The sequence below is a fragment of the Vipera ursinii genome, assembly GCF_947247035.1.
Source record: "Vipera ursinii genome assembly, chromosome: 5".
Classification (NCBI taxonomy): Eukaryota; Metazoa; Chordata; class Lepidosauria; order Squamata; family Viperidae; genus Vipera; species Vipera ursinii.
Window position 1 is genome coordinate 45,696,452 of NC_139518.1, and position 26,577 is coordinate 45,723,028.

Sequence of the window (26,577 nt, forward strand, 5' to 3'; positions counted from 1 at the left end):
GTTCACAGGGCATATATAAAAAAGACAATACAAAAATTAAAAAAAGATTAAACCCATGCCCAGTTAAAAACAGTGAACAAATCTAAAACAGTTATTAAAACCCAACCCCGTCAGGCCAGACCAGCTATTTCAAATAGGTGGGTCTTCAGGTCAATAGACATTTCTATCTATTTAGTAACATTTCTCTCTATCTTTTCTCATGAATTTAGCTCTTTATCTGAAAAAGGTTGCCTACATCTAGCATATTGAATACACACTGTATACACCTCAGTTGAATTGCATACATATATAACGTGGTCCTCCTGCTATTCCTTTCCAGGACATTTTGCAGAAAAGAAGTAAGAAATAGTATCTCCAAAAATTATTGGCATGTAATAAAAAATGAAAAAGAGAATACAGCTACCAATAGTACTATTATATCTCTCTATAGCTTTCTCTCTTAGCAAACCATTCTTGCTTTTACTACGTTTGTCCACTAATACATATATTTACTTTTCTTCCTAAAATTGCTCATTGTTCTCTTCTTTAGGATCTGTCCCATATTTTAAAATTTTTCTTTCAATCTATATTGCTGCCTATGCACAAGCAAATCTAGGCAACTAACAGCATTAAAAATAATATAGAAACTTACAATAAAATATCCAGAAAAAAGAGCACAAACACAAACCCCTGTAGTGTTAAACTCAGAATTAATATTACTAGATATATGTAATTCCTTGATTATCCCTTCTTCTTAAATCATTCACTCTTTTCTTCACAGAGGTGTGTTGCAGTTTGATCTTCACTCATTTTTTCTATATGACTAAACCACCCCTAACATATCCATATTTCTTTCACTTTTTTTTTCAGTCCACCTTCATTTAGCACCTATTCTTGGCCTTATTTCTCCTTATTTTACCATACACATTTCTTGGAATGATCATTTAGGAGGAAGGAAGGAAACCCATGCCCGGTTTGACATAGAAATTATGTAACCACAGTGAAATAAAGGACATTTGTGTTATACAAATGCTGTGTTTCTGTGAACAAAGGAGAAAGTGATAACACTATTTAGTCATGTGGACTGATCCATGGTTCTAACTCCAAGATATTTGCTATGCAAACAAATATTGTTGTTGTTGCTGAAGTTCCCTCATGACCCTTTTAAGTATCAGCTAGATTGATTATCATTATTGCTGAACACATGCCAGAAGAAAGACATCTATGCGATGTGAAAGCTTGAATAATGATTGTAAACATGGGACAGGAGAATTACTTTGATAGAACTGGTATCACAATTAACATATCTGATGCTTTTATTCTTTATTGAGCTGTTTTTGTCCATTTGATTGTTGTAGCTTAGATGCAAAGATTTTAGATATCTGGAGGTGAGTGAAAATTAAATGACTCTGTGTATTAACACACCTGCACATGTAACTTTGCAAAATAATTCTTCTGAATTTGTAATTTCATTATAACTGCACTAACAGCTGATCCGAGATTCAATTCGTAGTTTCTTTAGATTTGGCTGAGAAAGAGTCAAAACTCTAGACATATACTACAACTACTGAGCTAGTTAAAACATTGATAGAATCTCTTTGGTAAGTAAATACAGATTCCATCTTTCTACTACCATGAATTTCAGAGCAGTATACCTAAGATTTTCTAGCAGTCTCATATACAACTGGTGATCAATCCCATGCCAGTTAACTTATGAAATTGGCAGCATCACATGTTCTTCAGCTATGTTGAGAGTGTCCTAGACAACCTTTTATGGCTTTCTGGACTAAATAAGAGGAAAGTGTTAATATCTGGATTTAAGATAGTGAACCAACTCACTATCCTGAGCTGTAGGCTATCGTGTTAAAGGAAGAACTATATGAGGAAGAATCAAATAAGTGAATACAAGAGGAAATTGAGATTACATAGCTATGGGTTCTGGCTTCTGATCTTCACACCCCTGTAGGAAAATATTGCCCAAAGAGGAGAGTTACACTGTCTCCCAGAAAGGCAGAAGAAAAATAAGAAAAACCCATTAGCTGCCAAACATTTGTAATCACTGAATACATGCAGTACCACTAAGTACAGTTCAAGATTTTTCCAATTCATTATTATTAAAGCTCATTAAAAACAAAGCGGGGGGAGGGGGGAATCCTGATCAGCCAGGCAGAAATGCTTGCTGTGGAACAGAAAAAGACTCAAGCATCAGAGATATGAGAATGGCAGCCAATTCATGGAGGATGTGTTAGTGGAACAGGGCCCAATCTTGATCCAGTAACATATCTTCTCTTCCTATCTCTTGTATGCCCCCCCCGAGTTCCCCCCGGGCCAGCCAGTTATTTTTAGATAGGCGCCATGTGTTGGAGAAGAGCAATTAACATAATTGGTCAGGGGAGCCAGGTTCATGTGCATGGCTGAGAGCTCAAGATTGCCTTGGAGAAGCTAAGGTAGTAGAGACTCAGGGAGCCCAGGCAAGAGGAGAAGAGGGACATACCCGGCATGGCGATATGGAGAAGGAATCCCCCCATAGTGACAGCCTCCTGTACGCTTCCCTGATTGTCATTCTCCTGATCATATCCTACTGGTTCACTACAAAATGCTTCAAGATCCTCAGTGGCATTGAAGGTAGGTGTGGGCTGGGAGGCCCTGGCAGTGGGCAGAAAGGAATGGCTTCTTGCATAGTAGGCAGGCAGGCAGGCAGGCAGACATCTGTATGAAAGTGGGAGAGGACCCCCCCCCCAATCTCCTTTGTTCTCAATTTATTTCCATTACTATTAGTCCTTTTGCCATTCTGAACTATCAGCATATTTCTTGTGTAACTACTTGTCTCCAGTTGCATCTACTCTTTTGCAGGTACCCATTTTCTTGGGAATATCCTCTCCGTGTAGGAAGCTAATGATCCACAAATACTTAATTTTTCCCCCAGAGGGATATTAATGGTTTCTGGTGATGATCATATAATCATCCTGCATCATTTGGTTGTTGTTGTTGAAAGCAACGTCCTTCTTGCTATAGTTGACAAAGTGCATCCTTAAGAGGAGGCTATTTCATTTATATCGTATTTTATAGGTTTTTCCGACTGGTCATAGTTTGAATAAAATGCTGCACTATGGTGGCCTTCCTTCTAAACCAGCACAGTTCTCATTTTAAAAAAAAAAAAGGTCATGCCAAGATAATTACTTCATGCCCCAAACTGATCTATGATCTGATGGACATTCTCTGTATTTAAATTTCTGCATTTAGAATTTGTGGAACTCAGTTCCTTCTTTTGTTCTGAAAACCTTAAAATCTAAATTCCAGTATCAGTTGCCTTGTCGGGGGAGGGGGAAAGCCCTCTTTAGTTATGAGTGACTGTGTTATGCGGGTTAAATGAGCTTAGCTTCTGAACTCAGAGCTTTCTTGTTCAGCTCAGATCAGCTCCTGGAACTGCACCGAACGAACTACATGCACATATACAAATGCCTTTTCACTTTGCTAGGGAAATAAAAAAACATAGCTTTTCTTTCCAATGGTTTCCCATGGCTGTAAAATTGAGATTTGTAGATATTATTTGCCATAACGTCTGTAAAACCTTGGAGATGGGTCTACAACTGTATCAATTTTCCAGGACTGCTTTAGCTGACACTTTACAGAGAATTGCCATAATTTCTTCTTCCATCATGTTAAATGTCTGCATGCTAGCAGTATTTAGAGTGGGTGTGTGTGTGTGCTCCTTTGCTCTGCATTCTTTGAAGCAGATCCTAATTCTTACTATTGCATAAGAAGTTGCAGAAGCTTTGACTGAGTTTTTGTTTCACCATTTTACTTTACAGTACAATTTTGTACGTGTAAATGTGCAAGCAAACATATTGAAAGGTGAAGTGAAACATTAATATTTAGAGATTGGATATAGCCTGAAAGCAATATCTCCAGGACAGGAATGAACAGCAATTTTAGATGGATGTTGAATGATCTTCAGGGATGTCTCCATTTTCTAGCCATATTCCCTTCTGTATATAAGGGAAATTTGGGAAAGGTTAGCTTGGGAAAATTGTATCTATTTGAATTGTCAATTAATTGGATAGTGGAAGGTTATCTTCTGCATCAAGAACATACTTCATTTCCCAAAGAGAGATCTATATTCAATAAGGTGAGGGGCTATAAGGGTCAAGAGAAGCGACTGCATTAGTAAAATAATGAAGTATTCTGAGTCTGTTCACATTATTGGAAGGATCATATTATTGGCCTATGGCTACTGCCTTCTCTCATCCTGGAGTCCCATATCTCACTGTCATTCAGCACCCAGGAAATGATCCATCTGTACACCACACTAATTTAATCAGTAGAGTGGTGAAATTACCATCACTTTCTGTTTTTAAAGCATCCCTGAATTCCTGTCCACAGGTAAACTAGTTTCTTTCCCAGGTAATGAAAAACACTGTGAATCCAGAAAATACATGCCAACTTAAGGCTCCACACATTCTTAACACTTACCACCACTGTGTTTTATTATATAAGCCACAATCAGGAAAGTTCACTGAATATATTGCCACAAACCTAGATATGTCTATAAATACTTAGTCCACAACATGATGGATTAGTTGAAGCTTCCAAATAGTCTTTTAGAGTAACACTATGGGTAATGAGGTACAACACTTCAGCCTTATGACAAAAGCAAACCTATGCCACACATGGGTCCAAGGGGTGCACAAGGTACAATTCCTGGCTACAGCCTTCATTTATTGATCAAACACAAGCTATGAATCCAAGAGAATTCCTGGATGGCAGTTCACCTCCGGATTGGAGAATGAATTCCATTGCCTTTCTTTGGAAATAACTGTCTTTCAAATCCATTATCACTCCAACTCATTGGGATTCAGTTTTGTTTCACCTCATCCAGACTCTAATATCCTCAAAGCACTGGATTTTTTTTTATTTTAATCCCATTTATATCCCGCCCTTCTCCGAAGACTCAGGGCGGCTTACAATTTAAGCACAAACCAATGTGCTTAGCAATAGCCTTCATTCTATGTATATGCCTGCTTATTAGGGCTTTCGCCCCTCCCAAGCAGCATTATTACAAAGTCAGCTTATTGCCCCCAACAATCTGGGTCCTCATTTTACCTACCTCGGAAGGATGGAAGGCTGAGTCAACCTTGAGCCTGGTGGGACTCGAACCTGCACTAATTGCAGGCAGCTGGTGTTACTTAAGGAGGCATTAGCCCACTGCTCCACCAAAGCTCTGGATCAAGCCTGCCAGGCCTAGAGTGCAGATGTATAAATGAGTATCATCAGTACACTGATGATGCCTTACTGAAAGCTGATGGATGACTTCTAGTAGCTTCAAATAAGGTGTTAGACAACAGAAGATTGAGAACCAAGCCCTATCAAATCATTTGACAGATTTCCTGAGGGCTCGACTTCTCCCTACTGTCCCTACTGACTGAACTGACCAAAACACTGTTTCTCTCCCCTCCCCCATCCTTTCAACTAGCTCATGGTCAGTGATACTGAAGGCTGCTAAGAGATCAAGTCAGACCAGGAGAACAGGTATAACTAGGAAAACAAATGTTGATTTTTTTTTTTTGCTAAAACCAAGGTCATTTTAGAGTCTTGCCTCATCTTACCTAATTTGTAGATTTTGTGTTCCACATTAATAAAGGTATTTGTTGATACTTTCTTTATGAATCTGGTATAAAGCATTCAGAGTAATTTCACTCATTATAAATAATTTGTTCACAGTTTCAGTGTGCCAACTATTTTACTGTTCATTATCTCATTGCTTCAAATATATCTGTGAAGAAGGTCATTATCACTTCCACTTTAAGGATGGGAATATGAGACCACAGATATTTCCGCATGAGACAAAATGCAGATGTTTTTAGTGGTATAGTCCTGTAACTGTAGATCCTATGCCAGGAACATTATTATATTTGTATATAATGGAACTGCAATTAGCTCTTTCTTTTTGAATGTTAATTCTAATAGCTGCGTAGTCCATCTTAGTAGTAGAAAAAGTCTGATGGGACTATAATGGGAAGGGGGAAGTGAGCTGCAGTGGGGGAATTTAGTAAATCTTTATGCCTTGCCTCTAGTTTCAGCTTTTGGGGGGAAACTTCCTCTATGAGTGTCACTATACTAAATTATATCTCCTTGACTGAGTTCAGAGAACCTGCCAAAAAGGAAGGAGTAATACAGACGCTTACCTTGTAGTAGTTCATTTCTAACCAGCGTGTAGCTGTCCAAAAGATGGATGCAGCAGGAAACACAGAGCTGGGTAGAGTACAGAGTCAGTGATCCTGGAAACAATTAAGACAAGGCCTTATATTTCATGAGCAGAGCACAAGGAAGGAAATCGCTACCGTGCGCTGCCAAATCTTTTTGTGTTCATCCAATGTATTTCTTTCTGGGGATTCTTGTACTGAGCAGGGAACTGGATTAGGATATCTCATTCTATCATCTTATATAAAGTCCTGTGTTGTAGGGAAAACCTTTGTATTCTGGATTTGATAGATTCAAGGACAGCAAGTTGTTTCTAGATGTTATTCCAAAGTCACTACTATTATAATGTCTATTATTTGTTTAGCATGTACACAGCGGACAATTTATTAGATTTATATGTGCCACCCATTTTGTCTAGAAGCAAAAATGAACTTTAGGCCTTTTTTAAAAACATAGAATTAATATGCATTCATTTTCATAAATGATGTAGGGCACATTTGCACTATCAGTTCTGTTCCCCAATTTCAGAAAATAATTTGAAGATTTTCTGCAATCAGCATTGAACTACTGGCATAGAAATGATGAGAATAAGGAGCAAAAATTATTGCCCTGCTCTGAGCTGCTGTATGTCTTGCGCTAACATAAGTCACTGTATTCCTGAACTCCTACTATATGCAAAAAAGTGGAATAATTTGTAAACGCATAGCTACAGTATCCATATCCCTATTCCATGTTACATTATAATGTTTGCCATCCAGAGTCACTTGTTGAGATGGGTGGCTATAGAAATCCATCTATCCATCCATCCATCCATCCATCCATCCATCCATCATCCATCCATTCTTTTCTTTTCCATGTTGAAATAAATCAGTGGCACTGATGTAATGTTGCTTATTCGTTTTTGTTTTAATGACCTTAATGTTATATGCACAGAGTATATAAAGTAAAGCACAGATGGAATTGCTTTTTACCAATGATCTATACCAGGCTTTATCAATTAGATAACACATTAGAACTACAGTTCCCAGAATTTACAGACAGCCTGGCCAATATAAAATATTTCTCTGGTGCATCGACTTACAGCTTGTCCACTGAGTTTAGATTGCCATCAGTTCTAATTTGATAATTAGAATCAACTAAATCTTTGTATGTTAAGATCAAGCATCATAAAAAATGTGCTCACTTTTATATTAATTATGGTCATTTCCATAATCAGAATGAAGCCACCTTGAAAGTAGAACTGAGTAAAAACCACAAAATCTGGGTTTTAGCTTATCTGATATGGTTCTTTTTATTGTCTCTGTTTACTGTAAATTCAGTGGCTATTCAAATCTAGTTCCTAAGGAATGCTAATTAATCTAGTTCCTAATGAATGCTAATTAAGAAATGTCTTCCTTGTGCAGTCTTTTGTTCTAATTTGCAGTTTTGTAAGACTGTCTTGACAGTTTCTACAGGCACTTGACTCACGAGCTTAGTAATTATACCTGAAAATAGGAGTATGAAATTTAACACACATAACTCTCAAACTGCTTTATACACATGACTTAAATATAGATTTTGAAGGAGTGGGCAGTGAGATAGATGTGATATTCTTTTGTTAAATGAGAAAATTCTGCTTAGCTTTCACATAACATCAGGAACATATATACCTCAACATGATACAGTAGATTTATCTACTAAGGTTTTATATATTGATAAGGATATAGCATAACTCATAAATAAGATAACAGTGTGAACACGATTAATATTGGTACTATGGTGAGAATTTTGTGCATTTTAACTTGTAGTATGAAAAATAAATTTCTCTTCTGAAACAAAGTTTCTGCTTTAATGGCCTTTTTTTATTTTGAGTCAGTCATTTTCTCACAGTCTGACCTATTGTATTTCATAGGGTTGCTCTGGGTACATATTGGAAGAATAATGGTATGTATGCTATGTTGCTATATCCTCAAAGAAGATATACATCTAACAAATGAATAAATAAAACATTTCAGCCCTGTGTACTGCTGTTGTGATGTCGTTTCTGGGCTACTTCTGTTTTCCTTTCTATGTTATTGCAGTTCAATCAGGAAACTCATGGTGAACATGACTTTATATATATATCCTATCAGGTATGATTTGATGGTTACACCAGTCAGACCAAAATAGTCTTCTTATTGCACGAAATCTGAATGAAAGGAGGGAGAGAGAGAAAGAAGTGTGTCCTTATTATCTGGAATGCTCCCTACTTTCTAGTCCATTGGAATTGTAAATGATTGTGCTGATGTTTGTCTCTCCTGCAGTTTCATGGCTTTCACATGAGAATGTTATTTTTTTTTAGAGGATAAAAAAGAAATGCAACTTCTTTCAACTTATCCAAGTAGTGAATTCTGTCCTTGGAACAGGTGTGAGCTGCAGTTTCAGCACCCTGGACACTTCATCTGCTGCATTCAGTACCCTACCGTATTCAGATAGATGACCAAAATATTCTACTATGGAGAACATAACATGAAGGAAGCATTCACAATCTACAATCAGAGTTTGAGAGAGACTAATTGTCAGCCTTCCTAGGTACTGTAGAACTGACACAAAAAACATGACCAGATGAGCTAATTATACATTATTGTAAGGCTACATTAATAGAATCTTGCAAGTCTGATAGTACAAATATCCTGCTGTCTCTTTTACAGCCTGGGAAGTTAGGGAGGTGTCTTTCTGTCCATTATGCAGCTGTGGGCTATGCCCCCTCTTATCTAATCATTCCCTAGGCAGCATCTCTTCCCTCTGTCTCTCAAGATCATTCCCACATACCATTATACTAATGGGAGTTGAAATGTTTTTTTTTAAATCACAATCCAGGGCCTTTCTTTGAAACATAATCTCTTTCCATAATTTTTGAGCATAATAAGCTTTGTAATGGAGAAAAGAAACACTGATAAAATGTGGAATTTATTTATATTCAGAAAGAAATTGCAAAAAGTTTTTTATTATCTTAAATGCTTTATTAAATTGTAAAAAGGTTTTTATTATCTTAAAAGCTTTAACTTTCTTACAATCATTATAAAAGTGGTAAAATCATACTTTTATTGGTGGCTAAAAACTTAAAATAATTTTATTGATAACAGAAGCTTATATTAAAAACCAATATATTCAATTAGACTATATTAGAATTTTGTGGAATATATGTATTTTATGAAATATTATTATTTTATTAACAGACCAAAGTTCCAGAATTCACATTCTGTAAGCAGATTGGTGATTTCTCTGCCCTGTCCAAGGGCCCTAAGCTACATTACTATATGAAAAGTTTTAAGAAGTGCTTAAAATAGCATGAGTAATCTGGTTTTGGAGTGGGGAGATACAACAAACGTTTTGGAAGTAGTACAGATCAGATTCCCCTTCATGGATTACTGCCTTGCCGTGGCGAAGGGGCTTGCGTAATTCAATGAAGCTATGAGCTATGCCGTGCAGGGCCACCCAAGATGGAAAGGTCATAGCAGAGAGTTCTGACAAAACGTGATCTACTGGAGAAGGAAATGGCAACCCACTCCAGTATCTTTGCCATGAAAACCCTATGGACAGTACCAAAAGGCATAACGATATGACGCTGGAAGATGAGCCCTTCAGGTTGGGTCCAATATGCTACTGGGGAAGAGCAGAGGGCTAGTACTACTAGCGCCAGAAAGAATGAAGCGACTGGGCCAAAGCCGAAAGGACGCTCAGCTGTGGATGTGTCTGGTGGTGAAAGGAAAGTCCAATGCTGTAAAGATTTTTTCTCCATAGGAACCTGGAATGTAAGATCCATGAATCAAGGAAAGCTGGACGTGGTCAAACAAGAGATGACAAGACTGAACATCGACATCTTAGGTATTGGTGAACTAAAATGGACAGGAATGGGTGAATTTAACTCAGATGACCATCAGGTATACTACTGCGGGCAAGAATCCCAGAAGAAATGGAGTAGCCTTCATAGTCAATAAAAGAGTAGGAAAAGCAATACTGGGATACAATCCTCAAAATGACAGAATGATCTCAGTTTGAATCCAAGGCAAACCATTCAATATCACAGTAGTCCAAGTCTATGCCCCAACCACCAGTGCTGAAGAGGATGAAATTGACCGGTTCTATGAAGCCCTAAAGCACCTTATAGAACTAACACCAAAAAATGATGTCCTTATCATCATTGGAATGCTAAAGTAGGAAGCCAAAAGATAACTGGAATAACAGGCAAGTTTGGCCTTGGAGTACAAAATGAAGCAGGGCACAGGCTGATAGAATTTTGTCAAGAGAATACGATGGTCATAGCAAACACTCTTTTTCAACAACCCAAGAGACAGCTCTACACATGGACATCACCAGACGGTCAACACAGAAATCAGATTGACTATATGTTCTGCAGCCAAAGATGGAGAAGCTCTATACAGTCAGTAAAAACAAGACCAGGAGCTGACTGTGGTTCAGACCATGAGCTTGTCATTGCAAAGTTTAGGCTTAAACTGAAGAAAGTAGGGAAAAGCACTAGGCCACTCAGGTATGAATTAAATCATATCCCTGTTGAACATACAGTAGAGGTGACAAATAGATTTAAGGAATTATATCTGATAGATAGAGTGGCTGAAGAACTATGGACAGAGGTTCGCAACATTGTACAAGAGGTAGCAACTAAAACCATCCCAAAGAAAAAGAAATGCAAGAAAGCAAAATGGCTGTCTGAGGAAGCTTTGCAAATAGCTGAGGAAAGGAGGGAAGCAAAAGGCAAGGGAGAAAAAGAAAGATATGCCCAATTGAATGCAGAATTCCAAAGAATAGCTAGAAGAGATAAGAATGCCTTCTTAAATGAACAGTGCAAAGAAATAGAAGAAAACAATATAATAGGGAGGACCAGAGATCTCTTCAAGAAAATTGGAGAGATGAAGGGAACATTTCATGCAAAAATGTGCATGATAAAGGACCAAAATGGCAGGGACCTAACAGAGGCAGAAGAGATTAAGAAGAGATGGCAAAATTACACAGAAGAACTATACAAGAATGAGCTTAACGTCCCTGATAATCACAATGAGGTGGTCACTGACCTCGAGCCAGACATCCTAGAATGTGAAGTGAAGTTGGCTTTAGAAAAACTGAGCAACAACAAAGCTAGTGGAGGTGACAGTATTACAGCTGAGCTATTCAAAATCTTAAAAGATGATGCAGTAAAAGTGCTAGACTCAATTTGCCAGCAAATTTGGAAAACTCAACAGTGGCCACAGGATTGGAAAAGGTCAGTTTACATTCCAATTCCAAAGAAAGGCAGTGCCAAAGAATGTTCAAACTATCGCACCATTGCACTAATTTCACGCTAGTAAAGTTATGCTTAAAATCCTACAAGCTAGACTTCAGCAGTATGTGGATCGAGAACTACCAGAAGTGCAGGCAGGATTTCGAAGAGGCAGAGGAACTAGAGATCAAATTGCCAACATACGCTGGATCATGGAGAAAGCTAGAGAGTTCCAGAAAAACATCTACTTTTGCTTCATTGATTATGCTAAAGCCTTTGATTGTGTGGATCATAACAAACTGTGGCAAGTCCTTAAAGAGATGGGAGTACCAGACCATCTTATTTGTCTCTTGAGAAACCTATATGCGGGCCAAGAAGAAACAGTGAGAACTGGACACGGAACCACTGATTGGTTCAAAATTGGGAAAGGAGTCCGGTAAGGCTGTATACTGTCGCCCTGCCTATTTAACTTATATGCAGAGCACATCATGAGAAAGGCAGGGCTAGATGAATCAAAAGTTGGAATTAAAATTGCCAGAAGAAATATCAACAACCTAAGATATGCAGATGATACCACTCTAATGGCAGAAAGTGAAGAAGAACTAAAGAGCCTCGTGTTACGTGTGAAGAAGGAGAGTGCAAAACTTGGGTTGAAACTTAACATTAAGAAAACCAAGATCATGGCATCCGGCCCTCTCAATTCCTGGCAAATAGATGGGAAAGAAATGGAGGTAGTGACAGATTTTATTTTCCTGGGCTCCAAGATCACTGCAGATGGGGACTGTAGCCAAGAAATTAAAAAACGCATGCTCCTGGGGAGGAAAGCAATGGCAAATCTAGACACCACACTAAAAAGCAGAGACATCACCCTGTCAACAAAAGTGCGTATAGTCAAGGCTATGGTCTTCCCAGTTGCAATGTATGGCAGTGAAAGCTGGACCATAAGAAAGGCTGAGCGCCAAAGAATTGAGGCCTTTGAACTCTGGTGCTGGAGAAGACTCCTGCGAGTCCCTTGGACTGCCAGGTGATCAAACCGGTCAGTCCTAGAGGAGATCAACCCTGACTGCTCTTTAGAAGGCTAGATCCTGAAGCTAAAACTCAAATACTTTGGCCACCTAATGAGAAGGAAGGACTCACTGGAGAAGAGCCTAATGCTGGGAAAGGTTGAGGGCAATAGAAGAAGGGGACGAGAGAGAATGAGGTGGCTGGATGGAGTCACTGAAGCAGTAGGCGTGAGCTTAAATGGACTCCAGCAGATGGTAGAGGACAGGAAGGCCTGGAGGAACGTTGTCCATAGGGTCGCGATGGGTCAGACACGACTTCGCAGCTAACAACAACAGATCAGATTAACTATTAATTATTCTTACTAGCTATTATTGAAGCAAAAGCTTGCAATTAAAGTTTTTAAAAAGTTTCAGTGCTGAATTTGCTCCTAAGAGAGGTTCATTAATTCTGAAGTCTCACAATCCTCCATGTTTTGTTCTTGTATGGCTGAGGATGTGAGGTGTTATGGGAGAAACATGATGAAAGATGGTGAGGTGTTTGGAGGGTCCTATAAAGAACTGTTTAAGAAACTAGATATATTTGTCCTCAAGGAAGAAGGTATAGACCAGGGGTAGGCAACCTCGGCTCTTTTATGACTCATGGACTTCAACTCCCAGAATGGGAGGCTCAGGAATTCTGGGAGTTGAAGTCCATGAGTCATAAAAGAGCCGAGGTTGCCTACCCCTGGTATAGACCATTCTCCATAATTCCTGAGGACAAGAATCAGTGGGGTGAAACTTTACAGACAGAGATCCTCACTTGAAATAAGGAAGAATGTTCTGGCTGTAAGATCTATTAAACAGTGGACAACCTACCTCCTGGAGTCTTGAGTCCTCAATCAGTGCAGGTTTTCAAGCAAAGTTTGGACAGCTATTTGTTTAGGATAGTATAAAACAGAGATCCCCAACCTTTTGGGCACCAGGGACCAGTTCCATGGAGAGAGGTTTTTCCATGGACAAGAGGGTGTGTGGTTTTGTGTGCTGTCTGCATCTCGTGGATGGGGCTTTTCTTGTTTGTGCGGACCGGTTGCTGGCATGCCACGGCCCAGTACTGGTCCACAGACCGGGGGTTGGGGACCCCTGGTATAAAAGATACCTGCCCAAAGCAGGAAGCTGCACTAGAAGATCTTCAAGGTAATTTCATAATATCAGAAGTTGTGTGTGTGTGTGTGTGTGTGTGTGTGTGTGTGTTTGTACATATGTGTGTATGTATTTTATAAGGCTGGCCAACTTTAGAACAGTTCTGAATGGTGGGAATAATGAAATCATTACTAAAACTTACAAATTAAAAAAGCCACAGTTCTTGGGAAGAAGCAATCATCCATTCTAAAAACAGTCCAGTATGCAGAACCCATCATTCATTGCAATCAAAGTCCTGAGGCAGAGCTAATTTGTCAGAACGCTTTTAAATATGAACAGGGTGGTAGCCAGATGGAACTCAGAGAAAATGTTTTTCCAGAGGGCAGGTGCTGCAACAGAAAACATGCTTCCTAGATCCTATCAGATGACAGTGTTTCACAGATGGAACCTGGAACATGCCAACTCTGCCTGATCACACAGTTCAGGCAGAAACTATGGAAACACACGGTCCCTTAGATAACCAATCCCTATGCCATGAGGTGACAGCCAGCACCTGGAATTACACCTGTAAGCCTTCTGGTACTAGATAAATGGCTGCATTTTATATTTTTTAAAAACAGAAGATCACCAGTTGCTTGCTTCTTTATCCTCATAATCCAACTGCAATTTGTACCTAGATACAAATCTAGCACTAGTCCAATCATCCATAGGTCTACTTAGAGTTCACCTCTGCTTACTTTTGAGTAATTGAGTTTTGAATTGCAGTCTGGATTTACATTCATTCCTATGCCTACCTATTGAGAAGAGAGCAGACTTTCTACTTTTCTTCCTTCTCCCAGGATAGATAAATAGTATAAATCTGTAGCCCAAATAAAAAAATGTTGAGGAATAAATGATGTGTGGATGGATGACATACAGCAGTTACCTTTCTTTTCTATTTTAGGCAGTTATCTTTTTTTCCAAAGGACTAATTCTTCTTGCTTATCTTGCATCCGGCTATGCCAGATGGCCACAAGAGGCCACTCTGCTATAGATCTATCTCTATCTACCTGTTTCCCTGGTAAAGAAAGCAGACAGGATATTGACCGTATAAAGAGAGTTGCTGAAGAATGAAACATTACGGGGTAGCTTGTTAATGTTTAGATCTTGACTCTTACAAACAGCAATCAGTTTCCATGGGATAACCTGTCAGGATAGACAGTATGGCAAGAAAACATCACAAGTTGCTCAGGTATTTCCTGACCAAGTCAAATGACTTATGGCCACAATTGGGATCTGAATTTCCATTGCTAAATGATGCAGTGTTATAGTGCAATGTCACATAGTCACATCACTTAGTGACTTAGCAGCTACATTTGTACAACATTCTAAATTTGATTAATGATATTGCTGGTTTTTTGTTTTATTTTATAGTTAACAGTTTAGTCGTTCTGTGAACTTGGCATATCTGGTTAGTTACCGTATTTTCTGGCGTATAAGATGACTTTTTAACCCATGAAAATCATCTCAAAAGTTGGGGGGTCGTCTTATACGCCCAGTCGTCTTATACGCCGGAAAATAGTACATAAATCAATCGAGCGCCCCCGTTCTTGCAAAGCAACTTCAAGCCTCCTTAGTCCAGTCCCCCCTCCAACGTGACTCTCCCTTCCCACCCCCAAGAGCCTCTCAGCCCCTTCCCCTCCCCCTTGCAAACGCCAGACCCCGGGAGCTCTTGCGTCTATTCCAAAGGGTGGGTGGAAGGAAAAGCCCCTTTCGGCTCCGGCTTGGCTGCAAGTCAGCGAGCCCGGGAAGGCACGCCCTCCCCTCTCACTGTGGAGGAAACAGGGCAGGCTGGCATCAGGCGGGAGCCGGCAGGGCAGTCCTGCACACGCGCGCACTCCCCGGCTGCTAAGGAGTGCTCCTTAACAGCCGGGGAGTGCGTGTGTGCGCAGGACTGCCCTGCCGGCTCCTGCCCGACGCCGGATGGCTCCGCCGATGCTGCCTCAAAAGGGAAGAGCGTGAGGCGCCTGCCATGGCTCCCCAAGGACTCCTTAGGAGCCGGGGAGCGCGTGCGTGCACAGGACTGCCCTGCCGGCTCCCGCCAGACACCAGCCTGCCCTGCTTCCTCCACAGTGAGAGGGGAGGGCGTGCCTTCCCGGGCTCGCTGATTTTCCGGCTGATAAGACGAAAAATCTTGAAAATCATCTCAAAAGTTATACGCCCAGTCGTCTTATACGCCGGAAAATACGGTATGTTCAGTGTGTTTTGTGAATCTAAAAATGGATTACCGGTAATTTCGTGACCGGGTTAAGGATTTTTAAAATTTATTTTTATCCCACCTTTATTACTTGCATAAATAACTCAAGGTGGTAAACATACCCAATACTTCTTCTTCCTCCTATTTTCCCTGCAACAACCCTATGAGGTGAGTTGTTCTGAAAGACAGTGACTGTCCCAAAATCACTCCCCCCAGCTTAAATTCCTTGGTAGGCAACCTTGGCTCTTTTATGACTGGTGGACTTCAACTCCCAGAATTCTTGAGTCAGCTGACTCAGGAATTCTGGGAGTTGAAGTCCACAAGTCATAAAAGAGCCAAGGTTGCCTAGCCCTGGCCTAAGGGTTTGTAGCCTGGTGCCTTAACCATAGACCAAACTGGCTTTCTTTGTTGTTTGAATGCAGCCATTATGTCTGAATTCCTTTTGTCTGTGGTACATACAACATGCAACTTTTTAGATCTTCTTCTGAAATCCCTTCCTCTACAGGTAGTCCTTGACTTATGGCCACAATTGGGATCTGAATTTCCATTGCTAAATGATGCAGTGTTAAAGTGCAATGTCACATAGTCACATCACTTAGTAACAGCAATCCTGGCACTCCCTGTTGCCACTGTTAACCCACTTCCACCAGTAATTAGGCAAAGACCCACCCTAATCCAAGCCATTTCCATTTCTCTCAGCTCTGAGCCCCGGAAAGATAAGGGACTGCTTACTCTTGAACTCCCCCAAACTGCCTATTCTCTCTCTCTCTCTCTCCCCCCCCCGTCATCTCTTCCTGTGTGGCTCTGGATCTGCTTGCCATGCTGAGGATCAGGAACTTCTTGGGGTGCTGCCAATCAGGAGCTACAAAAAGCCCCTGAGTTGCAGCACAGTGCAAAACTGTAGCCACCCCAAGAAAACCCAGCTGTCCTAGCAGCGGGGTGCCAAATTTCAGTCACTCTGGGAAGCCCCAACCTACCCCAGCAGCTCGATACAGAGCTGCAGCTGCCCCAAGAAACCCCACCCCAGCAATGTGGCGCCAAAGCCCAACCTTCCCCAGCAGCATGGCACAAGATGCAGCAGTTGTGGAAAGCTCCAACCACCTCAACAGCACGGAGCAAAGCTGCAGCCTCCTCAGGAAGCCCCAGCCATTCCCAGCAGCGCGGCACAAAGTCGCACTCACCTCCAGAAGCCTCAGCTGCCCCAGTCAGTCATCCTCACCACCCAGACTCTGCTGCCAGAGCTGAACTTTGCTGTCTTATTGCTTCTGCTGCTGAGAGTTGTGCCTGCCCTGGGCCTTTGCTAAAGCAACTGCTGGTCCTGTGTGGTCATCTTCATGGGGAAGAAAGCCTCACATGGCCAGCAGCTGCCTCACAAAGGCATGCTTGGTCATCAGCAGGAGCAAGAAGATGGCAAAGTTCAGCTAGGCTAGAAGGGGCCAAAGAATGCAGGGACCAAAACAGTGGGTGGAGATAGGTGATTGGGAGGGGGGATTTGAAGTGCCTCTGTGGTTGTAAATGCAGGTGGACTGCCAAGCACCTGAATTTTTATGACTTGACTCTGTAGACGCTGCAATGGCCCTCAGTTTAGGAATCAGTTGTAAGTCCCTTCATTTAGCACCACCGCAACTTTGAATGGTTGCTGAACAAAGGGTCATAATTCAAGGACTGTTTGTACTTCAATTCCCACCAGACATATTCTCCTCTTAGATCCCTAAATTGGCTTCGGTGTGTCTTGGTCCTTCATTTCATCATCTGCATTTCAAGTGTGCAGAAGGGAAACTGCTGCAGAACTGAAGGGATCTTCTTGGCATATTATACTGTAGATTGACTATAAGATTGACTTTTCCTGAGGAGATAAAAGAAGACAAACATTTGATGGATCCTAGTATAAGATGTATTCCCTTGGATGTTCATCTCTGTGAAAAAGATGAGCCATAAGCAACCTTTTACCAGCAACACAAGATTAGGTTAGATTCTTTCATCACGTTAACCAACCTTGATAGCTGTTTATTAAATAAGCTTCAAAGTTCTAACATAGAGCATTCTAAGCTCTATGATATTGTTTGCAAACCACACTGGCTAGGTGCATGCATTATACTTTAGCTAACCAGCTAAGACAAGCAAATGTCTGATGCTTAGATCTCGGCTCCCAAAGAAGCCGTATAAACTTAAGAAATGTATGAAGTCATGAAAGCTTCATTTACTCTTCTCTGCAGTTTTTAGAATTACAGTTGATGCAACCAATCTATTGTTGGCCTTTTTACTTTTAGCCTCGAGTGTTTTTGTAACATTGATTTGGCTCCCTGCTATTGCAGTTTCAGTTCCCACATGCTGGCTTTTGACAACTTTGGCTTTTCTTTTAATTGACAATGATCTTTCTGTGCTGCAACATTGACTCTTGCTATTCATGCCATATTCTACGTCTCCCTGGGTCTTAGCCAAAGCTGGTACAGGAAAAGCAATAGCGGGGACTGTACGTCGCTCAAGCAGTAAACAACAGCCTAATCAAGGAACTACCAAGGAGAAAGCAGCACCCCATCAACACTAACAGCAGGCTGCTTTATATTGTTGTTGTTGTTGTTAGCTGCGAAGTCGTGTCCGACCCATCGCGACCCCATGGACAACGTTCCTCCAGGCCTTCCTGTCCTCTACCATCTTCTGGAGTCCATTTAAGCTTACGCCTACTGCTTCAGTGACTCCATCCAGCCACCTCATTCTCTGCTGCTTTATATAAACAGAGACAAAACCCGCTCACATCTATGACTGAAGATGTTACCTAGTCTGGTAACCAAACATTTGCAAGCAAACAGCCAAGCTCAGAGAACACCAAGGATTCCAGAGAAAAAGCATCTGGGTGGGGTAGAAGACACAAAGACTTAGAATCACCTGTATAGGTTTGCCTTAACTGAGACTATTAAGAGTCCATCAGGTTTCATGCAATGTTTACTTCCTTTCTTGATTACCTGAATAAGCTGTCTATGGAGCAACTCTTTAAAAGTATTTGGGAATTACAATTTTCATGTACCATGTAGCAGGTAGGCAGCATTTTTATTTTATGTAAGAGGTTTCTGTTTTTATTTGGTTTTATAATTAAAATTACTGTGGATGTTTTAATAGTTATATCGTGTACCTTATAAGTCACTACATAGGATAAAAATTGGAACAATGTAGTAAACGTTGCAAAGGAACAGAAAACAAGCTGCTTGATTATAGTAAAGATATGTTTGTGGTGCTACTGTGTACCAGATAGAAAATCAGGTTTTCTGATATGTTTCAGCACCAATTCAGTATTCATCTTCCAGACAAAAAGGCCTTTTTCCTCAAACATAAGTTTTATAACTACTGATGCTCCAGGTTTGCATTTCTATTTTACTTATTCTAACAGGCTATCTGCTGCATCATCCATAATTATAATTATTCTGCATATATTTAAGATTTACTTTATCTCAGTCTATGTTTTTCACATATGGCTTTCGTTTGACCTCATTAGCCTACCTTGTCAATGTAACATCCAGTTCTTGAACTGGAACATCTAAAAAGGTGTGGCAAAAAACAAAGTGAAGATCTATCAACCTACCTACTTACCTACCTACCTGTTCACTCATTTTTACAATGTTTAAAGGCATTTTTTTAGATTTTTTAAAAATGTTGCCTTTATTACTTTACAGCAGGAGTATCAAACTGATGGCCTGCAGGCCAGATGCGTCATCCCAAAACCGCACCCACCCCATTGCTGGCAATGGAGAAAAAGCTCTGATATGTTACGTGACGTCACGTGACATTGTGAGTTTGACAAGTCTGCTTTATAGGTAACTCAAGGGTATGAGCGTACCTAATACTCTTTCCTCTTCCTATTTCCTTCACAACAACAACAACAACCCTGTGAGGTGAGTTGGGCTGAGAGAGAGTGACTGGCCCAAAGTCACCAAGCCAGCTTTCATGCCTACGGTGAGATTAGAACTCACAATCTCCTGGTTTCTAGGCCAGCATCTTCACTTCTACACCATTCTTCCTCCTCTTCCTATTTTTGTGTTTTTTGAAATGTGTTAGTAACTGGAGAGTAAAACTATTCAAGAGATCATAACCAATTGAAGTCAATTTTTGTGATATGGGGGACCCTTGCCTTCTTCCTGCCTTCTAGAGTTGGAGCTCCTGTCTTAAGTTTCTTCTGCCTGCAGAACTGACGCCAGTGCCAGCCTGGCAGCTTCCCCCGGGCTATGTTTATCTGCGTGATGTGCATAGTCTGGGTAGAGCCTCCCCCTTTTCTGAATCCTGGCACCAGGCCTGGCATTTTTCTTGACTTTGGTGCAGGCAGATCCTTCAGCATACTGAATGAGGTGTCAGTTATGTTGGTAATTAGAAAATTTTGGGACTGCTGACACTTCGGTACATCTGTAGCAGTTCAACAACAACAATTTTTGTTTTCTTTTGTATCAGGCCATATGGTAAAAAGTTGAAATAGAAGTAATTGGCAAGTGAACAAGAGGGGGATCTTACAAATGTTGGCATTTTGGGCTTAAAGAATTGGCAAATGCTATTAAATTTTAATTTTTTGGCAGTTTCATTTTACCAAACTGAAGAAGTGGCAGCTTTTAAATTTGTGGTATGTGCTTTGTGTATCAATTTACAGCATCCAGAAATATACCTCCCTATTGCCATTCATCACATCTTTCCCAATCAGTTATCCCTTTAAGTGCTGAATGAAACATTTTTGAAGTAGAAACCCTGAAATCTGCAGTATTTCCATAGAGGCCAGTTCTTCAAAAACCAATCTGTTGGGCTTCCTGTGTATCCAATGGTTTAGTTTATCATTGATACCTTGACTTCGATGGATCTTATATTTTAACTAGCTTGAAGTAATAGTAGTGTCGTCCCTTCCCCAGTCTCCAGCAGGTGAGATAGCAAAAATACTTGAAATGATGGAGAATTTGTCTAACAGAATTATGAAGAACAATAGGAATAAGAATTGGGAAGAGGCCACATGTAATCAGATATCAGTGTCTGTGTGGGATGTCTGTGTAGGCTGGATATGAAGAAATTATGGATGACAAGCAGAGTGCTGAGACAGTGCTGAAAGTTTGCAGGACATATGAGAATATACAGCATTAAGTTCTTTCCTTTGCCCCAGGAGTTGGACCAGAGCAGTCAATCTGGGCCCAAGTCTCTGCTCAGTGGAGGGCTGGGATTTGATATACTGAGGTGTCACACAAGGGAGGTACTCTGCATAACACTCCCTCCCCAATTATACTCCACCTCCCTGAGTGTAAGCCAAGATCCTCTTAACTCTCCCATCTCCTTAGCAACTGCATTAAGCAAATCGATTCAGTTGGTGTCACTGGAATGGGATGGGAGGGCAGGGCTCCTGCTGCACATCTCTCTTCACCCCCCCCCCCGTACTTATAAGCTTTCTTTGGTCTTCCACACTCCCTCCCGCCCTTTTTCTTCTTTGTAAGCCAAGCAAACGTAGCCTCTGAGCTACTAAGGAGAAAGTCCCACTTCTTCTTCTCTTCTGTGACTTACTTAGGCAAAGTCCTTTGGGGAGGGCCAGAGGTGCACTAGTACGGATTCTGATGCAGAGTGATCTTCCACAGCAGGACTGAAAGCAGAGACACAGGATGCAAGAATCCACAAGCTAACCTGGGGCGAGGGAGCAGATTAGGGTGGGCTGGGGGCTGGATGCCATGAGTCCCTCTCACCATGAACCTGGAAGGCCTGGAGATGATTGCTGTTTTGGTGGTTCTGGTCCTCTTCATTAAAGTGTTGGAGCAATTTGGGCTCTTTGAGCCTGTCTCCTTGGAAGGTAATGTACAGGGAAAGTGGGAGGGAGAGGGGAGTAATGCCATACTTCCAGGACTGGCGTCAGAGTCTGCTTTAGTTAGTGAAAGTGATCATTCTAATCATGATAATGAGAAGTTAAGTATTTTATTAAATAGTGAAGATACTCACAGAGATTCTGCTGGAGGACTTTAAATGGATGCTAAGGGATATAGAAATGGGACACAGAGCAGAGCCCATATGGGGTGGAAGCAGCCAAAAGACATGGTGTTGGAGGCATATTCAGGAAAGAAGCAGCAAAGCCAGTCTTGGATGAGAGAAATGGAAACCACAGTGTTTTCTTGCTATTCAGTGTTCATTTGAGGATTGAAATGAGCTTTGAGTACATAAAATTTCAAAGCAGCTGGTCCGTCAAACAGGCACCCATCGTGGCAAACTTTTATAGCTGTACTTGTTGTCAGTACCTTCTCTAACTCTGTGCCTGGTGTGTGAATCATGCCAAACTGGTCCCTTTTTTGCTTGTATTCACTCACATGTGAAAAATATTTCTGATATGGTATGCATGTTTAAGAATAAATGGACTGTGTATGAATAGGTGAAGTATATGATGAAAATAATGTGTTTTTTTATATACACATTTTCATTTTGTTCGAAAGAGCTGTAGATAGTTGAACTGACTGTCCAGAGGGGGTGTTCTATAATTTATACTATGTATTAATTAGTAGGGGGGAAATCTGTATACATTGCTGAAAGTTTGCTGAGCCTTGGTGGAGCAGTGGGCTAATGCCTCCTTAAGTAACACCAGCTGCCTGCAATTAGTGCAGGTTCGCATCCCACCAGGCTCAAGGTTGACTCAGCCTTCCATCCTTCCGAGGTAGGTAAAATGAGGACCCAGATTGTTGGGGGCAATTAAGCTGACTTTGTAATAATGCCGCTTGGGGTGTGTGTGAAAGCCCTAATAAGCAGGCATATACATAGAATGAAGGCTGCTGCTAAGCTTGTAAGCCGCCCTGAGTCTTCGGAGAAGGGCGGGATATAAATGGAATTAAAATAAAATAAAAAATAAAAATCTCTTCCCTTTTTCATATTTGTCCTTTCTTTTTTCAGAAAGGTCAGGAAAGCATTTTGTTTTAGTCAGAACTTCTAGGGAAAGAATGAGAATCCTCACTGCAGAGTTACTGGAGGGTTAGAGACATTATGGAATGTATGGTCTCTACATAATTAAGTGGGTCTACTGATTTTCTTAAATACAGGAATAAGATATGGGGTAAATAAACAGTTAGCATATACATTTTCTCTAATGATGATCTGATTTTCTATTCCTGCCAATGGGTTAGACAATTGCTTATTATGGACATGATTTTAAATCCTTTAAATAAAATTAAAGAAGCAATTCACTACCCAAATAAATGGATAAATGAGAAGGCTCTAGGCCAGTTTATATTTGGCTTGCCCATTAATACCTGTACAAATTTAGATTCTATGTTACTTTTTCTACTATTGGCATCAATTTCTTTTGAAATGTTACTTCAGGGAAGTGTGTTTCCCGGTTCTGGGAGTTTCTGAAGGGCTTTCTTAAGTAAGGGAATCCTGGATTTCCACTCAACCTCTTCAGATTTGACTGGATATTCAATTTCAATGTATCTGAAGGTGTCCTGATTCTCACCATTAGTTTAGAGAAACAGCCTCTTTATGTAAGATAAGTTTCATGTAAGCAGATTGTTTCACTGGGACAATAAAATCACTTTGTCTGTATTTTCTCCCCTTAGCATTGGGTTTTGTGCTATTGTATTATATCTTTATGCACATCTTGATCATATTGTTTTTCTGAATCTTATTGGTTATGTTGAGATTGGGATTTTCCAGAGATCTCTCTGCTGGAAAAGAACTTCCAGTGACCTTCCAGGTGATTTAACTAGCAGAAACAGTATAATTAAAGTGTTTGACTAAGCCAAATTTTAGCCTCAGGGTTTCTTAGATAAATGTTATACCAAAATGAATGCAGTTATTCATTATGTACACATGGCAGCATAACCCAACCTCATGTCCTTAGAGGAATTGCATTGTACTCCCCATCATCCCCAACCAGCATGCTTATAGATATTCTTTTTGAGAATGATGAGAATTGTGGTACAGTTTTTCAGAACAGGTCAACTGATGAGAGAATTTGAATTTTGTATAAAGCATGAACACACAAATTTGGATATAGAAGTGCAAAAGTAGCCACCCACCCATTTATTCTGATATGCACATTTCTTTATAGCACACAGAAGATATAGAAAATTCACATTTCTAGAGGGGGATACAAATCACTCTACAGAGCTCCATTCTCTTTTGTCTTGCATCTTTATAAACACTCCATAGATGATGCACTTTCCTCTGTGCTTCATCTTAGCTTGGCGCATATGGAGAAGAAGGATACTCATGTGCAAATTCTGTTTCTTTATTTTAGTTCGGCATTCAACACAATAATTCCTCAGCATTTGGTGAACAAACTGGGCCTATTAGGTTTTAATACTCCTTTATGTAACTGGATACTTGATTTCCTTATTGATAGGCACCAGGTTGTGCAAGTTGGAAGAAAAGTTTCCAACTCCATCTCCCTGAGTACAGGTTCTGCACAGGGCTGTGTCTTGAGTCCATTACTGTTCATCTTGATGATCCTTTACTGCTGTGCCCAATCTGCTACGAATCATATTGTGAAGTATGCAGATGACACGGCAGTGGTGGGTCTTATCCAGAATGACAATAAAGATTCTTACATGAAAGAGGTGAAGGCTCTGGTGGACTGGTGCAATAGAAGTAACCTGGTTCTGAATGTTAATAAAACAAAGGAGAACATTGTAGATTTTAAAAAAAGCCAGCATAGCCATACTTCTATATCAAGGCTGCAGCTGTGGAGGTGGTCAGCAGTATCAATTATCTGGGGGTACAGATAACTAAAAATCTGACTTGGTCTCTCCACACATCATCCTTAGTGAAGCGTCTTCATTTCCTGCATTAGATGAGGAGAGCACATCTTTCTCCTTCTGTCCTGACCACTTTTTACAGAGGCATGATTAACAAACTGCATCACTGCTTGGTTTGGTGGTAGCAGTGCCTCAGATAGAAAGTCCATACAGAGAGAGTGGTAAGGACAGCTGAGAAGATTACAGGAAGCCCACTTCCCGTTCTTCGGGGCACTGCTTATAAGCACTACATGCTTAGAGCTTGAAGCATTGTGTTGTGATTCAGGGTCAGCCTGTGGGTTCGGCAGTTGGGTCGGACGACTCAGAAAAGGAGGGGGGTGTTGAAGAGCTTGCTGAGGGGGTTGGAGAGCTTGCTGAGGGGGTTGGAGAGCTTGCTGATGAGAGCCCTCAGCCAGGCCCCTCCCACCTGGTCACGACGGAGACCCAGCTGTGTGAGCCTGACAGCGTGGATGAAGATGACCCACAGTTGGGCCTGTTCAAGGATGCCCGATGCAGGAGGCAGTCAATCAGGAGTAAACAGAGGAAGGCAATGGGGCACCTCGGAAGGAGGCAGAGAGAAGCCACGCCCTGAACTGTATAAAAGGGGAATGCGTGGGAGGGCTGGTTTGCTGAAGGCAACTGCTTGAATAGTTCCTGTTTCATAGCTCCTGTTTCATGGTTGGTGTCTTGTTTTGCTCTGTTTTATGTTAATAAATTTGGCAGGCTTAATTCCAGCCTCTTGCTGTTTGTAAAGGGGTTGTCCCTGCCTTTTCTGCAGGGCCGGTAGCAGGCTGGTACAGAACACATTGTTAGAGACCCCACACACCCTCTTCACAGTCTGTTTCTGTTTCTCCCCTCTGGGAGGAGGTTTCAAAGTATTTATAGCAGGACTACCAGATTCTATAACAGCTTTGTTCCCTATACCATCTGCTTGGTAAATTTGCAAGATTTGCTTTTCTCTCCATGTATATGTATACATCTGAACTAGACTGTGTTGTTTCTCTGGGTCATGTGTATGTACGTGGATATATGTATATTTTTGTCATGTTTATGCAGTGTATGCAGATACTCACCCTTTGAGAGCTGTATGCAATGAAATCTCATCTTAATGTGTGCTGATTAATGTACATTTATAGTGACAATAAACTTATTATTCTATTCTATTCTATTCTATTCTATTCTATTCTATTCTATTCTATTCTATTCTATTCTATTCTATTCTATTCTACTATTCTATTCTATTCTATTCTATTCTATTCTATTCTATTCTATTCTATTCTATTCTATTCTATTCTATTCTATTCTATTCTATTATCACTATATGAGTTGGTTCATATACCTCTGCAGTTACAGATATCCATGGCTGCAGATCAGTCTTTCTAACCTGATTTTATGAAGTTATGTTGGACTTCATCATACTGAGTTACCAATAACTTAATTTCTGGCTGTAGATTATGGTGGCCAGGAGCGAAAGGAATGGCAATTTGACACATTTAGAATTGTCAGGTTGAAATACAGTTAGGAAAAGTCTGCAAAGCAAAAAGTCAAAACTATTTGCTGCTCCATTATACCTGAAGAAATAAAGTTAGTCACAAGTTCAGGAACAAGATTCACAGCTCCTTGAATCTGTCCCTTCCCTCCCCACCAGTTGTCTACCAAGAAATTCCAGAAGTTTCCTTCTTGAATCAGACTATAATTAAGGGGATCTGCACTTCCTGATAACCTCAGCAAAAGGACAGGTGGTGCCTTCATTTAGAGAATAGGGGACAAGCAGTTGCAAATTTCAGAAGGGAAGCCCTGAACATTCCAAAGGAGATTAATTTATTGACACCTGATTCTTTAAGCTCTTTGCAATAAGGTTTTAAATCTAGTTAGATAACTCATGACCAGCTGGATCATCCTTTTAGAGATATTTCCTAAACAGAGAAGACCATAGTGGGAACAGGAGCAATTTCCAAATCAGGTGAAATTGAGTTTTTCCGAGTAATCAGAAGAACTGTTTAATGCAGTGTTTCTCAATCTCAACAATTTTTAAATTGTTCTGAAGCTGAAAAACATTGGTCTAGTACGTGTGTTTGT

The 26,577-nt window shown here is 40.6% G+C and overlaps 1 protein-coding gene across 5 annotated transcripts in view; it reads left to right on the plus strand.

The window, feature by feature from the left end:
• KCNIP2 (potassium voltage-gated channel interacting protein 2) overlaps window positions 1-26,577 on the plus strand; it is a gene marked incomplete at both ends in the record, with an annotated part of 121,812 nt that overhangs the window by 72,606 nt on the left and 22,629 nt on the right. Inside the window, one exon of one of the 5 annotated variants that reach the window (XM_083364382.1) lies at window positions 2,487-2,604. The exons of 3 other annotated variants lie outside the window; for them this stretch is intronic. In XM_083364382.1, the coding sequence (XP_083220508.1) occupies window positions 2,487-2,604 (118 nt within the window). Of the gene's footprint in view, window positions 1-2,486; window positions 2,605-21,472; window positions 21,576-26,577 lie in introns of those variants that run through there. One more of the 5 variants, XM_083364383.1, reaches the window with a different exon arrangement.